General features: G+C 39.4%; 1 protein-coding gene across 3 annotated transcripts in view; it reads right to left on the minus strand.

Annotated features, from left to right (window-relative positions):
- Positions 1-17,403, minus strand: part of LOC122564136 (lysine-specific demethylase 2B-like) — a 163,434-nt gene that overhangs the window by 101,580 nt on the left and 44,451 nt on the right. For all 3 annotated transcript variants that reach the window (XM_043718752.1, XM_043718751.1, XM_043718753.1), the window contains exons 2-3: positions 10,144-10,368; positions 2,314-2,457 (exon numbers count right to left, since the gene is read on the minus strand). In XM_043718752.1, the coding sequence (XP_043574687.1) occupies positions 2,314-2,457; positions 10,144-10,368 (369 nt within the window). The remainder of the gene's footprint in view (positions 1-2,313; positions 2,458-10,143; positions 10,369-17,403) is intronic.

Raw genomic sequence — 17,403 nt, forward strand, 5'->3', positions numbered from 1 at the left:
TGAAATGGATATCTGAGTTTTGGTTGCTGTTTTGACAACGATTCAAATTTAACTAGTTTAAATTATGCCCCAAGATACTAAAACTCAATTGAATTTGAATTTATTGTTTTGCCAATGAGAAGATCCAATGTTGGGGATATAAAAATGCAGACATTTTGAAAACTGGAAAGAGAGCAACTGCCATCAAGATGGATCCACGATATCAGGAAACACTCCCTATCAAGAGGTCCCTTTTCATATGAAACATACTCGCAGTAAAAAGAAAGATGACAGGGAATTCAGCAGCCGGAAGAGTAAAGTCACAGAAGACCACATTGGCTATGTGGTTTTGAAATTAAGTTGATGCAATTTTAATAAGTTTCCTATTGGAAAGCATACGGTTATAAAGTTGGAAGCAGGTAATAAGCAGTTAAGAGAAAGGGGGGCTTAGAATTGCGAATAGTTGTTTAATGTTCACTTTTACAGTTAGAAAATAAATTGATGTTATTTTCTTTAAATAGTGAAATGTGGGAGTTGTCTGTTACTCATATTTTAAAGAGATTTTGAGGCAAGGTGAGCTTTTCTGAGTTTTTGGTTTAAATGACAGAAAGGCTCACCACCGTGTCATAAGTTATCTTAATATAAGGGAAAATGCAAGAATCTATTATTAAAGACTTTTGCAGCGATACACTTCAGAGAATTCAGTACAAACGAGGCAGAGGAAACACGGTTTTGTGAAAGGGAAAGTGTTTGATTAACATAGAGCTCCTTAAGAAAATAATTAGCAACTGAAAGGGAAGTTATGGTATGCTTGGAGCTCTAAAAGGTACTTTGTAAAGTTTCAGTTAAAATGGCTACTACACAAAATAATAGCTCACTCTGCAGTGTGCGCAAGTGCATGTGCCTGGAAGCGGGGATGGATGGGAGAGTTGGTGGGATCTTGTTGGAGAAGTGGAGATATTGGATAAAACTAGAGGATTGGCTTCCTCATTCACAGTTGCTAAAATTGTCTAATGACATTGTATACTTTCCTATTAACTTCAAAGTATAAAAATGAGTAAGGATAGGTTAAGTGACTTAATAAAATTTAGTAGTCGCTGATTATAACGAGGGATGATATGAATTTGTCCACTTTGGCAGGTAGAAATGCAGCATACTTAAATGGAGAGAGATTGGAGAACGCAGAATTACATAGGAGTGTGCAAGTCCTGGTACGTAAGTTACAAAATGTGAATGTGCAAATACAGCAAGCAATTAGGAAGCCAAATAAAATGTTGCCATTTATTGCAAGGGGAATGGAGATAAATTAGTCAAGTTCACAGTGATTGTACAGAATGTTGTGGAGACCGTATATGTAACAGATGCCTTAAGTCTTATTTAAGAATGTAACTATTAAATGCTCACACATCCGAGTCATGGGATGAAGGGTCTTATAAAGGAAAAGATGGGTCAGGTTGGGCCTGTGTCCACTGGAGTTTCAAAGTGAGAGGAAACCTTATTGAAACATGCAAGATTATAAAGGGACTTGACAGAGTAGATGTTTCGTGGAAAAACGTATTGAGAGCATGGTAGCAAAGCTTATGATATCTTGGGCTTAATAAAAAGAGACAGAATACAAAGAGAGGGATGTTGGGCGGAATTATTATATATCTCGGTTTTGGTCACTGATGTAATGTATTCTTGAGACAGATGCAAACATTCTCAAGAGACTGCAGGAAAAATTTGCCACAGTGGTTCCAGGGATGAAGAAGTTTTGTTACAAGATTGGGTTAGACTGGTTGGAGTTGTTCTCCTTGGAGGAAAATAGAATAAGATTAGATTTGATAACAGTATTCAAGATTATGATAGGCTTCTGTGACATAGACAAGGTAAAACCATTCACATTAACTAATAAATCCATGTCCCTTAGTACTGGTACTAAGATTTTAGGCAATAAATGCACGGGAAGCTAATTTTTATTTTGAAAAAAAAGACATCTAGTGGTAAAGATCTTGAGCCCACTGCCTAGGAGGATAATGGAAGTGAAGCTTATGAATGATCCAAAAAAGAAAGTGGTTGGGCAGTTTACTTAAATAACTCCAGAGTTAAATGATCGAGTGGAAGAATGGCAATGATTGGATTGCTCTGTACAGAGCCAGCATGGATTTGATGAGCCAAATGATCTTCTGTGCTGTAAATGATACTACTGGCACTAAACTATCCAATTAAAGTAATATTTGTCTTTTTCACACCATTCAAATTGATATCATCAACAACATTTTAAATCTGAAAAAAAACAACAAAAATTTAGGAATTTTAAAATATGACCAATGAGGTCAACTAGGTCAAACATACCTTCAGACATCCTGGGTGTAATATTTCATTGCAGATGGAGCATTCCATTAAGCTAGAATTAAATTTCTCTGCTTCATCCACCACATTGTCTTCCTTTCCTGCCTCACCGCAAATCTTGCAGACTGCAGTATGTGGTAGTACGGGCTGCAACAAAGTATTGGAGGTCATTAGATTCTAGTCGAGTCCAAAATAATATACAATGTAAAATACACTATTTCTAATACCACTACTCATTTCATTACTTTAGTTTTTATGACATTTTGGAACTCAGGATAAATTTGGTGGTGACGTATGTAGAAGCACAGTAATAGGAGCACAGGTTTAATCCAACTTGGGCTTTCTAATTACAACCGCACAGCTTGGATACTTGTTGTGCAGAAGCCAGAAATCACCCGTGACTGAAACTGGTTGCAGTGTCTATCTCAAGCTACTGTGGTGTGTGTTAGAGGTATTGGTCTAAAGCATCATGATTACGCTCATACTATTTGCGCAAGGAATCTCAAAACCTACAGACAGGCAACTGTTGACATACACTCTACATAGTCCTTTGGCATAAAGCAAAACTTGCTTAACTTATTAGCACTATTAAAATAATTGTACTAACCATCCTAATAATTTGGCAACACATTTTCAACATATCAGTGAGACAAGGATTCAAGACTAGTTCAGGGAAGGTTTGGATTTCAAGTTAGTAGCATATGGGTGTTACTTTTGTGAAGGATCTGAAGAAAAAGTAGGTCAGTCAGTCTTGCAGGAACTATGACCTCATCCAATGTGTCTCAAAGAATAGGATACCCTGGAGTGTTAATGAATGGTTTGTATTTCACTGGGTTACTACCGGAGTGGAAAATTGTGGGCCATTGGGTGGCACGGTAGCTCAGTGGTTAGCACTGCTGCCTCACAGTGTCAGGGTCCTGGGTTCAATTCCAGTCTTGGGCAACTGTGTGTGGAGTTTGCACATACTCCCCACATCTACATGGGTTTCTTCCACGTGCTCTGGTTTGTTCACTCAAAGTGCATGAAATTGTTGGAATCCCAATGTATTCCAAGCATTTTAGTGAGCCCTAGGTTAGTTAAGATCCCATGGCAACACATCTATGCAAGCATTTTTCTAATTTTGTTGAACTCAACTCTGCAACCTGGAGTTCAGTGAATATGATTCATGGAAATGGTGGCACATCGAAATAGCAATGACATAGCACCACATTGTAATGGGATATGTACCACTCAAGAAGCAATTGGTTGAATAGGGCAGTAAAATGTCAAATAAGCACATTGATGCTGCATGGCTATCGATATGCAAGTTCTGTATGGTCTGCACAAATGTGAAGGTCTCAATCATATATATGGAAAATTTGCTCAAGATTGGTTGTAACAATTTACTCAACCAGTTGTCAATTCATATTCTGCAGAGCCAGTCATGCATAAGGTGGGGTAAACTGACATGGCTTCTGTGCATTTTAGACAGCCTGTAACTATGAGGGATACAGTGAGATATGTGGATATATAAAATATTCACAGTATATTATCACTGAGAAGCTTATTGCTCTTGCACAGATTCAGCTGTTGCTTTTTTTTTCAAGCTTGCTTTCGAGAAAGAAGTTGCCTGCTAGTGCGGAGCACAGACCCAATGCATACAAATTTGGACCATTAAAAATACTGTGCAGTTGTTGACACTGTCATGCTTGTTGAAGGTGCTTACATCTATTCCATTGTCAGGTTTACTGAATATGCAGGGTGGCCTTAAGACCACACAACACTACCAGACATTCACATTGGATGTAAAAAAAAAAATCAGACAAGTTATTCAGAATCCTAAATATGTATGTGCTGGTGCTATTCTTTGCAGACAGAAAGAACACGTGCATACACTGCTTGTGTTCAAACTCAACAAAATTGATCTCAGACATTCAGTGTTTCAATTTTTAGGGCATGCTCTGAACAGAGTCAACCTGGATTGAAATTTAAGCAAAACCTGGCTGTTAACTGTCAATCATTAATGGGTATATTCTCCATAGTAATGCATCTACCAGTGTTCATTTGCCAAAAATGCTGCATTCTCCTCTTATGCAATACAAAATGTTGATTTTCTTCTTAAATTGATATTTTGCAAATTGACCTAATGAATGCAATAATGAACAGCTTTGACAAAACGCATCTTTTCAAACACTAGAGTAGTAATTCCTGAATTACTTTCAACTAATATTCCAGCAACTGGGTAGCAAAACAACAAAGGCAAACAAGCACACTGCAGTACAATATGCTGCTTTAAATTTTAAAAAATACTTTTTATTTTAATTCTTAAAAACAAAAAGTTTCAAAATTTACACCTTGGTGATCATGCAAGTATGTCGCCAAATTAAGACCCAAACTGTTGCTGTTTACCTAGGTTTGCCCCCAGACTCCTATGACACCTGCTCCTCATTTAGTCATCTTGTTTCACCATTTAAAATACACATTATATAGCACATGCTCGTGCACTATGCCATTTTCTCAATGAGTGATCATCGCTGCTTTCCTGCTTGTAGCCTCGATATCAAGTAACCTCTCACTAGGTGATTTTAACATCATGAGTTGTGTTCAAAGTTTGCTTTAAGTTCACTGCCTTCCAATCATCCTTTAATCCCACCCTCGATGTAAACTGCATTCACTCTTATTCACATACTTGCTCGTGCTGACTGAAGTTGCCCTCCCTAATGCTGCAGATGGAAAAAAAGGTCATCTTTGATCATGAGCATGTATCGTTCTTCATCTGCATTTCTCTTCCCCTTCCAAAGCCCATCTCTCTTTTGGTATCCATCTCTGGAAATCTCTTTCCCATGATTCACTTAGAACTGCATTTCCAAATTTCTTTCGCCCTCACTGAACTTTTGTAATGAGACCCAGCCTTTGCTGATCCTGCTGCCAATGAACTGATGACCATGCAACTTTCTTTCTTAGTTCTCAAGTGACAGAATTATGGGGGTTCTTTTTCTTCATGTTCATCCCTTTCTCCCGCAAATTTGTCATAGTACATTGAAAACAAAACCAACCCTGACCCCACTACCCTTGCAAACTACCACCCCATCTTTAAGCTCAGTCTTCCCCAAATTCCTTCCAAATCCATTCCCAGAATTCCAATTTTGAATCTAATCAGAGATTGTTGTTCCTACCAAATTAGCAGCAAACAGCCCCGAAAGTCATGTTACTGTGACAAGAGCAAACAATCCCATTATATTGTTTAAGCTGTCTGCAGCCTTTGACAATTGATTTTGACATCTTCCTCCAACAGCTCTCCACTATCATATCTGGGTGGACTGCATTCACTTATTTCCACTCTAATCTAGCCACCAATATCTTCGCTTTCCACTTCCAAAGTTACTCCTAATGGACCCAAGAATCTATACATGTGCCCTTGGGCAGTATCAAAACAACAGTTCCCAGATGGGCGACACAACTGTATGGCATAAGAATAGGCCTTTCGGCCGACATGTCTACGCTGACCATGATGCCACTCTGAACTAATCCTATCTGCCTGCATATGGCCCATATCCCTCTATTCCCTGCATGATCATCTGTGTGTCCAAATGCCCCTTAAAACTTTGCTAACATATCTGCTACCACCTTCCCTGCTAACACTTATCACCCTGTGTAAAAGAATTTGCTCACACACTGGCTTTAAACTTGCCCCGTCTCACCTTATTACAATCAGAACTCCCAATCATCCAGTTTTAAAATTATCAGACTGATTATTCTACATCTAGCAATTCCTTCCAATTAAATATTGGGCAGACTAAAGCCAATGTCTTTTGTTCCCCTGCCACAAACTCTGCTCCCCTTGCTGGTGATTCCATATGGTTCTCTAGTCTGCTGGAGTCTGAACAGGACCGCTCACAACTTCTGTCATTGAAAGCACATTTTGTGGTGAACAATCACAGAAGTGTTCAAAGTTTGTGCGAAGATTTGTAGCTCGGGTGCTCGTTGTTGTGGTTCTGTTCGCCGAGCTGGAAGTTTTTGTTGCAAACGTTTCGTCCCCTGGCTAGGCAACATCATCAGTGCTTGGGAGCCTCCTGCGAAGCGCTTGTTTGATGTTTCCTCCGGTGTTTATAGTGGTCTGTCCCTGCCGCTTCCGGTTGTCAGTTTCAGCTGTCCGCTGTAGTGGTTGGTATATTGGGTCCAGGTCGATGTGTTTGTTGATGGAGTTTGTGGATGAATGCCATGCCTCTAGGAATTCCCTGGCTAGGAATTCCTAGGAAACGACACGACCAGCTATCCTTAGTAGCCACACACGCAGACAACAAGCAACATGAATTCGACTGGGACAACACTACTATCATAGGGCAAGCCAGACAGAGAACAGCCAGGGAATTCCTAGAGGCATGGCATTCATCCACAAACTCCATCAACAAACACATCGACCTGGACCCAATATACCAACCACTACAGCGGACAGCTGAAACTGACAACCGGAAGCGGCAGGGACAGACCACTATAAACACCGGAGGAAACATCAAACAAGCGCTTTGCAGGAGGCTCCCAAGCACTGATGATGTCGCCTAGCCAGGGGACGAAACGTTTGCAACAAAAACTTCCAGCTCGGCGAACAGAACCACAACAATCACAGAAGTGCCTGATCATTACAACCTTTTGACTTTTGTAACTTCACCATACTCCCAGCCTAAGCTTTTTTGCCACTGATATCCTCATCAATGACTGTGTCCCCTTTAGTCTTGAAGATGGGTGAACATTTAGCTGTAACTATAGCATACTGTTTAGCAATCTTGCAGTCTTATACTGTAGTCTCACTAAGTTGGTACCTCATTTTTACGTATTCTTGCCTGCTCCTGACATGCTCACCTACATGCTACACTGAACCTTTGTTGGTCCTCTGGTTTGATGTTAATGTTCAAGTAGGGGATATACCAGCAGAGGAGACTACAGACTAATAATCCAGAGGTTAGCTGTTGGGAAAGTTTAAATTCAATTCATGAGTAAATTGTGTGACACTACACTTTTGTTACACAGAATATATTCAAATCAGACCTAGCAGCTCAAAATTAGGCACCCACAAGGATCTATGAGCATCGACAGAATTATATTCAGCCACACTGTAAAATACGCAGAGATTCAAAAAGAGCTTACCCCCATCACGTCAAGAACCATAAGGGATGAGCAATAAATGTTGGTCATGGGAAACTTACATCTCATGAGCAAATAAAAACAAAGTAATTATAATACAATATAATATAATTACTTTGGTTAGCACCTACATCCTTGAGGTGATCTACATCAAATTATTTTCTCTAAGATTTAAATATGTTTGTAGGATCAAATCCATCTCTACTATTTCAAAGATCTTTCCTCAAATTCTCTTTTTCTCCCCTCTTTCTTACAAGTGACTACACATCAGAAATAGTTAATTGAGCATGAAATACTCTGGAACATCCTGTACCCATGAAATGTTCTATATGAATGCAAGATCTTCATGCTTTACCACTTTTTGGTAACTTTCTCCATTTCAAAGTCATAGAGATGTACAGCATGGAAACAGAACTCATCCATTCCAACCTAAATTAAATCTAGTCCCATTTGCTAGCATTTGGCCCATATCCCCCAAACCCTTCCTCTTCATATATCCATCCAGATGCCTTTTAAAATGTTGTAATTGTACCAGCCTCCACCACTTCCTCTGGCAGTTTATTCCATATTAGCACCACCATCTGCATGAAAAAGTTGCCCCTTTAGGTCCCTTTTAAATTGTTCCCACCTCAGCTTAACCAATGCCTTCTAATTTTGGATTCCTCCACCCTGGGGGGATTTGACTTGACTGTTCACTTTATCCATGCCTCTCATGATTTTATAAACCTCTAAGTTACCCCTCAGCCTCCGACACTTTACTAAAATGTTATGAAAACATTAATTTATTCATCCATTCTTTAATATTTCAAAAGTGCAACAATTGGACTTTGCAAGCTTCCTCTGCATCTTCCAACTACACAGCAGTTTGCTTTTGCTGGTTATCTCCATGAAAAAAAAGTAGCAGTGAAAAGAGCATTTTCACAACTTCATTTTGGATTACAATACATTGCAAAAGTCTCTTATCCAACTGGAGCAGCATGTCCTATCAAACTATTAACAAAATAAACCAAGTCAAATAGACACACAGTTAAGGTAAAGGAGGATGATGTCACATGTCACATAAGCGCAAGTGAGGCCTGCAGATGCTGGAGATTGGAGTCGAGAGTGTGGTGCTGGAAAAGCACAGCAGGTCAGGCAGTATCCGAGGAGCAGCAGAGTCGACGTTTTGGGCCAAAAAAATCAACTCGCCTGCTCCTTGGATACTGCCTGACCTGCTGTGCTTTTCTAGCACAACACTCTCAACACATGCATGCACATGTTTGAGTAGATCATTTCTTGTCAATTTCCAAGACTGATGATTGATTGGTGGTTCTATATTTTAACTAAACCTGCTTTACATCAAGTCATAGAGATGTACAGCTTCGGTCCAACATGTCCTTGTCAACCAGATATCCCAACCCAATCTAGTCTCACCTGCCAGCACCAGTCCCATATCCCTCTAAACAACTCCTATTCATATACCCATCCAGATACCTTTTAAAATGTTGCAATTGTACTAGCCTCCACCACTTCCTCCGGCAGCTCATTCCATACACATACCACCCTCTGCGCGAAAAAGTTGCCCCTTAGGTCTCTTATATATCTTTCCCCTCTCACCCTAAACCTATGCCCTAGAGTTCTGGACTCCCTGACCCCAGGGAAAAGACCTTGGATATCTATCCTGTCCATGCCCCTCATGATTTTATAAACCTCCATACGGTCATCCCTCAGCCTCCAACGCTCCAGGGAAAACAGCGCCAGCCTGTTCAGCCTCTCCCTTTAGCTCAAATCCTCCAACCAAGGCAACATCCTTGTAAATCTTTCTGAACCCTTTCAAGTTTCACAACATCTTTCCAATAGGAAGACCAGATTTTTATGCAATATTCCAACAGTGGCCTAACCAATGTTCTGTACAGCCGCAACATGACCTCCCAACTTCTGTACTCAATACTCTTGACCAATAAAGGAAAGCATACAAATGCCTTCTTCACTATCCTATCTACCTGTGACTCCACTTTCAAGGAGCTATGAACCTGCACTCCAAGTCTCTTTGTTCAGAAACACTCCCTAGGACCTTACCATTAAATGTATAAGTCCTGCTAAGATTTGCTTTCCCAAAATGCAGCAACTCACATTTATCTAAATTAAACTCCATCTGCAACTTCTCAGCCCATTGGCCCATGTGATCAAGATCCCGTTGTAATCGGAGGTAACCTTTTTCGCTGTCCACGACATCTCCAATTTTGGTGTCATCAGCAAACATAATCAGTAAACTATAACTCAATATATATGAAATGAATACATTTCTTTTCCTAACAATCAATTCTATTTGACAAAAATATTCCATCCAAAATCAAAAGAACATAGAATCCCTACAGTGTGGAAACAGGCCATTTCGCCCAACAAGTTCACACTGACCCTCTGAAGAGTAACCCACCCAGACCCATTTTTCTACCTATTACTCTACATTTACTCCTGACTAACCTACCTAACCTACACATCCCTGAACACAATGGGCAATTTATTATAGCCAATTCACCTAACCTGCACATCTTTGTATTGCCTATTACAAGCATTTCTCCCCGAAGACAAGTTTAAGAATAGAATTGGCTGTGCCAAACTCAGAATTAAATCAAATCAAAGGATAAGTTCAGCTCAATGGAAACCAGTTTTCATATAGAATAATTAAAGATTATAGTTTTCTTTAAAAAAAATATAGATCTTTGCACTTACTGCAATACATTGCCGCTTGAGACAGGATTGCTTCATTCTGCCAGGACCTCCAAACTTCTTCATGTCTTTGCAGAAGTGGCATTCGCCACACTCTGAGCGTTGGCAAGCCTCGCATTTGCGACATCGTGTCCTGCGTCTGCGCGCTCCACTTGTTGATTTATGGACAAGTATTTTGGGTCCTGATGATGGGGTAGGCCGTGGTTTTAGTCTTGCTGAGGCCCTGGACTATATCAAAGCAAAAAAAAACTATAAAATGTACAACCACGGAACAGGAAGACTTAATATCAATTACAATGCAACATTTTTCCAACTAACCATTCTCATTCAATTCAATACCATTACACTCTGGGAATGTAGTGGCATGGCGATAATGTCACTGGACTAATAATTCAGAACCCTAGGCTAATGGTCTGATGCAGGCATTTGATTCCCACCATGACGGATGAAATTTGCATTATGTAAAAATCTAGAATGAAAAGCTGGCCTGATATCAATCATGTAACCATTGTTGAGTGCCATAAAACCCATCTGGAACATGAATATCTTTTATGGAGGGAGATCTGCTATCCTTAGTTGGTCTGGCCTAATGTAACTGCACACCCAAAATAATATAAAATTAAATGCTCTCTAGTCAATTTGGGAGGGGTGATAAATTCTGGTGATGCCCTGATCCCATAATTGAGTAAAAAAAAAGTGCAAAATCTACTCATTAATTCAGAAACATCACACCCTTTTTAAAAAAAGGGAAAGCCTTTCTAAACATTTAGCACTATATGATCTCTCTATAACACATACAGAATGCAATGTTTCAGCAAATGTCAGTTACTCATGATTCTGTAAATCAGAGGAATTTGTTATCTATTTTATGAAATAACTCAGGAACAAATAATAAAGCTTTTGCAGAGTTGAACCAGCTTTTTCACATACTATAGTTTTTCTTGGTCCACACATGTTGATGCCTTTTTAAAGAGATCCCAAACCTCACCAGACCAGTTACTCTAGTTGAACGTAGCTAAAAGGCTGGTAGTGCAACTTTATAAGCAAAACAGGTTTTGCAGGTCAGGAATAAACACATTACAGATGTGCAATGCATTACTTTGGTATGTAAGACAAGTTGCGGCATGATAGCTCAGTGGTTAGCACTGCTGCCTCAGTGCCAGGGACTTGGGTTTGATTCTAGCCTTGGGTGACCGTCTATGTGGAGTTTGCACATTCTCCCTGTGTCTGATTGGGTTTCCTCTGATTTCCTCCCACAATTCAAAGATGTGCAGATTAGGCGGATTGGCCATGCTAAATTGCCCACAGTGTTCAGGATGTATAGGTTAGATGCATTAGCAAAGGGAAACATAGGGTTTACAGGGACAGGGATAGGGTCGGGGACTGGGTCTGGGTGGGATTCTCTTAGGAAGGTTGGCACGGACTAGTTGGGCAGAATGGCCTGTTTCCACACTGTAGGGATTCTTAAAAATGGTTGAGTAAACCTACCATCACTTTGTGAACATATAAGGCTGAACACTTTCAGTGAATGACTTCACTTAATTGATTAGCTGACCAAATCGGTGTCTCAATGTACAGCACCTGCCTGGAGCTAATTTGCAATTAAGAATTTTTGTTAGGCAAACGATAACCATAAAGTTTGCATGTGTGTATTGACCGTTCTTAGTTAAATAGAAACTGAATGCTTCTGTGCTAAAGATGGAGCAAAGAAAAAAAATCAAAAATAGTGAATGTCCAAAATATGGGGAATCATGTGCCTACTAGCTTAAACACAGAATTGAAAGTTCTGACAACTATATACTCTCTTGCTCTGGAAAACTGCATATGGGTGGGCTGTAGGCCAGTGTATATGGTATGAATCTCATTAAAACAAAACAAATGAAATACGACGACAACATGGTGGAGACAATGCCAATTAGCCAACAAAGCCAGATGTGCATCACTTGATTTCCTCAATAAAAAGGCTTGCCAATGGTGGATGGATACCCTCCTATTGTGAAAGGACACCCTCTCCTCCCAATCTCACATGTAATATTCATCTATGCACCAGGCATTTTATTTTACTATGCCAACTGCTGCCCAAATGGATTAACACTGACTGTCTTATCAGTAAAATAGATCTTTCCCCAGGTGTTCAAAATAAAATTTAAAAAGAGAGTCTTATTGAATAATCCTGCAATTCTTCTTTTTTGTCCAGGTGCATCCAGGAAATTAATCACCAATTTCTGGAAACTCCAGGATAATCCTGGAGTGTTGTTGACAAACTTATCAGCAAGACAAGGTATGCAAATTAACTTCAACATCTATATGCCTGTCCGAGCCTCATTGACAAATTACGGCATTTCTTGCACAATGCACTGGAGTGCTCAAATCCTGGAATAACATTGGAACCCGCAATCTCTTGACTCAGGAAGAAAGTGTGCTATTAACAGGGCCATGGCTAAAATACATAGATAATGCAAGCTCACAAAATCAGAATTACATTTTGATTAAGAAAACAAACAAGAAATCAAAAAGTACCAAAGTGCAAAAGAGCAAACTTTCAAGAGGTTGATCTCTGCCAAAATTAAAGAACAGGTGACAGTTAAAATAATTAACCAGTGAGAGATACACTGCACCTATGATCGTGATGGGAAGAGACAAACTAAAAATATTCAGATCAGAGAAAGGAGTGCTAGTAAACCCAGATTGCCATACATGAATTAACATGTTAAATCAAATATGGAGTCTATGGAGGTGGCACATGAAAAGTATTAGGCAGGCAGGGTGTGTGTTAAAAGCAGAAAACAAGGTTTTCCTTTTTATAAAAAAAAAGAGTCAACACAGCAGTCAATGAAAATAACAAAGGGTAAATTTTAATAGCAGAGTTATCTTTCTAGTTCTTCCATTCAGTCTGCATTCATGAAATAAGTCTTAATTGCTGAGGGAACATGCTCTGAGGGAACAACTGACAATTTTTGCTCTGGAATTTATCCTTCACTTGTGTGAAATATTGGTAGTACATTTAAAAAGTAAGTTGAAAAATGTGATGCTGGAAAAACACAGCAGGTAAGGCAGCATCTGAGGAGCAGGAGAATCACGGTTTTGGGCATGAAGAAAGTAAATAAAAGCAAAAAAGAACTATAAGAAAAACCAGCAGGGAAATCCCAAAGTCTTTTATTGGCATATAAACAGTAAAGAGAGTGGTTAAAAGGAGGAATAGGGTTGACCAGAGACCAAAAAGGCGATCAACACAGAGATAGGGACACGGATTAGGTGGTCAATGAATACTATACATCTGTATTTACTAAAGAGGAGGATGTTGCCCAGGCCTTGGTGACACAGTGGAGGAACTTTGTCACTGGAAGGTCTCAAATTTAGTAAGGAACCAGTTTGGCTAGACTGTTGGTACTTAAAGTAGACAAGGCACTGACACCAGATGAGATACTTCCAATGATTTTTGAAGGAAGCGAGGGTAGAAATTGAGGGGACAATGGCTATAAATCTTTTAGTCTTCCCTGACTTGGGACAGATGCCAGGAAGCTGGAGAATGGCAAACGTTATGACCTTATCCAAGAAAGGTTACAAGAATAATCCCCGCAATTAATCTTGTAGAAGTTTAATTTTGGTAGTGGGGAAACTTCTAGAAACAATTACGCAGGATAGCATTAGTACTCTCATGGAAAAAGATGTGCTGATTAGGAAGATCAGGATTTATAAAGGGGAAATCATGTTTAACAAACTTGGAGGTTTTGAACAGATAACAGAAAAGATCAATGAGAATGACACTGTGGTATACATGGTTTCCAGAAGGTGTCTCACGACAGAATTGAGGGGAAAGTTTTAGGTCATGGTATAAAAGGGACAATAGCAACGTGGATGTAGAAGTAGTTAACTGACAGGAAGTAATTTAATCGTCAGTGAATTTTTTTCAAGATGCAGGAAGCTTTGTAGTGGATGTTTGTATTAGGACCTTTATTTTTCCTGAGATATTAAATGGGATCTTGATGTGCGGTGGACAATTTCAAAATTTGCAGATGACACTAAACTTAGAAGAATTGTAAACTGAGGAGGAGCATGTGAAACTCCAAGAGCACATTGACAAATTGGTGGAGTGGGTGGATAGGTATCACAAGCAGAAGTATAAAGTGATGCACTTTGGTCAGGAGAACATTAAAATAGGGAGTACAATTCTAAAAAGGGATTTGCAGGAGCAGAAACGCTTGAGTGTAAATGTGCACAGATCACAGAAGGTGGCAGGACAGGTGGAGAGTGCACTTATAACGCATAGTCTTCTCAGCTTTACTAACATGGGTATAGAGTACAAGAGCAAGGAAGTAACATTAAACTTCTACAAGATACTTGTTAGACCACAGATGGAGTATTGTGTATAGCTGCAGGTGTTACATAAAGATATGAATGCATTGGTGAGAGTGCAAAAATGATTTGCAAGAATGGTTCCAGGGATGAGACACTTCAGTTAAGAGGATAGACTGAAGAAGTTGGACTATTCTCCTTGGAGAGAAGACAACCGAGATTTCTTGCAGGGTTTTCATGAGTGAGCTGGACAGAGTAGATGGATAGAAACTGATCCCATTCATGAAAGACAAAATAAAAGGGGCTATAGACTTAAACTGAGGTGCAATCGAAGCAAGGGTGGTGTGAGGGGTAAAAAAAAACCTTGCAGACTGAGTAGAGTAATTACAGCAATAGAATGCCTGCAATCATGGAGGAAGCAAGTTCAAGTAAGGCATTCAATGAGAAATCGGATATTATTTGGGTGGAAATGCTGCACAGGAATATGGAGAAAGAGAAAAGAGATTGGTACTATGTAATAGAACCAATGCCAGGATGATGGCTAAACAGCTGCCTCTGTGCCATGACAATCCTGTGCTTCAAGAAGCCACAGAATAAATACATTAAGACTTTCACAAAAAACAGGCTGTTATCAGCAGGGGGGGCGGGGGGGGGGGGGGGGGGGGGGTGGAAAAGAGTTACAAAAGGTCTGACAGGCATCGTTGGGGTTAATAGGTTGAAGATTTTCCACTTAATGGAGGGGCCAATAACCCAGCGGGCACAGTTCAAAGGTAATGGGCAGGAGTGAGGTGGTTGAGGAAAAAAGCTTTTACTCAGGGGTCAGTGATTAATTGGAATATCAAATACTGGAAAATGGGATTGGAATTGACAGATGTTCAATGACTTGTGTGGATACAGTGGACTGAAGGGTCTCTTTTCATGCTGTAAAGCTACGAACCTGGGGTAGATTCAAATTCTTCAACATAAATCAGTCATCTCCATAGGACCTAGATAGACTGCTCTCAGGGTAACTATTCTGTTCAACTGCAAGGATGGTTATGTGTACACTGTGCAAATTCCAGTCAATTTCCTAAATCATCAGTGTAAAGTCAGATCTTGAATTTCCCTCATTTGTTAGCTGTATATTCAGTGGTAACAATCACAGATGGGTACAAGAAGCAATCAGCCTTGTCCCATTTACTAAACTGCAGGCTGGTCATCCAAGGAGTTAGAATGAAGAAATAATTCACAGCAGATTAATTTTTTTTGTAAATGAACAAAATAAAAGGAAATTTAGTAGGAACCGACAATAAGTAGAATGTATTTTCTTTTAAAAAAAAGTGTAGTTCTTGCTACTCCTCAAATTTACATTATCCACAATCAGTATCTTAAAAATGGAAATATAATTCTAGTGAATCCAATGGCTCAGGATCACATTATATGCAGCAGCACCATCTTATTTTTGATCTTGCATTACCACGACAGAATTTCTACTTGCGCATGTCTACACAGATTCGTGATGTCTATACACGCAATTTTACATCAATGTTTTCAATGCATTTTGCAACGTTATGACCTATTACCCAACTTCAAAAACCATTGGCAGTCATTCACATGACTGAGCAAATGACTATACATGTTTGTTAAATCCTTCTTTAAGCTCTCGGAGGGGAGAATATTGACCATTAACCCTTGCACTATTATACTGCGTTGCAGTGGGAAAAAAAGTGAATGCATCTGGCTTGTCAACTCCCCATGTATTTTCAATAAAAAGGAATGACACCAAGCTGAAATTCAAAAATGTTTCACTGCAGGGAAAAAAAAAATTCAATATGCTCTTTCACATCCTCGGCTGCTGTTTCAAAACCAATAAGTGTGGTTATCGTAACTTTGGGAGATGCAGTAGCCAATTTATATAAAGCAAGGATGTACAAGTGGCCAGGAAGTAAAAATTATCAGATAATCTATTTTAGCCAGGCTGGCCAACTGAGTAAGGGTAGCCATGTCACAAGGGAAATCTTATTCTTCCTTTCAGTGGTGCGAGTTATTGTATGCCGCCTCAACTATACTCAGTACAGTATAGTTTAACAATGGAATGATCTCTGCATTGGAGTAAAGAAAAGTTCTGTCAATTACCGTAGTGCTTTTTATTTCAAGTAATCCTGAGGTCACATGAGGAGACAAATGAATTGGAACATAAACAGAACATTTAAATAATTGAACATACAAAATCAAATTCAGTGACAATGGAAAATTTAAACTTTTCATAAAATATTGCATAAAGATCACATTTTAAATTTTTCTCTATTTTTGAGTTGTGGATCAAAATGGAAAATGGTCAATGTTTTAAACCGTGGAAGGAGACATTGCAAATTTAAAACTATAACTCTTTGTGAATTTTATTTGCACTGTTGCCTTGTTAGAGCAAGCCAGGGAACGATAGACCGGTGAATCTGACATTGTGGGGTGGGCAAGTTGTTGGAGGGAATCCTGAGGGACAGGATTTATATGTATTTGAAAAGGCAAGGACTATTATGGATAATCAACATAGCTTTGAGAGCAGGAAATCATGTCTCACTAACTTAATTTTTTTGAAAAAGTAACCAAGAGGACAGAGCGGTTGACATGATCTATATGGATTTCAGTAAAGCATTCAAGGCTCCTCATGGTACATTGGTTAGTAAGGTTAGATCATACAGGGAGAACTAGCCATTTTGATAGGGAACTGGCTTGAATGTAGAAGGGTAGTGGTGGAGAGTTGCTTTTCAGATTGGAGGCCTGTGACCAGTGTTGAACTACAAGGATCATTGTGGGTTCCACTACTTTTCATCATTTATATACAGGGAACCTCGATTATCCAAACGTGATGGCCGGGCACTATTTTGTTTGAATAATCGATTATTCGGTTAATCGATTAAATGCCTTTCCTCTGGGGCTCAGAGTTTTTAAAAGTCTGCTCCCCATTCAGGAGACTAGCAGCTGCACACA

This window comes from Chiloscyllium plagiosum, chromosome 28 (genome assembly GCF_004010195.1).
Source record: "Chiloscyllium plagiosum isolate BGI_BamShark_2017 chromosome 28, ASM401019v2, whole genome shotgun sequence".
Lineage (NCBI taxonomy): Eukaryota > Metazoa > Chordata > Chondrichthyes > Orectolobiformes > Hemiscylliidae > Chiloscyllium > Chiloscyllium plagiosum.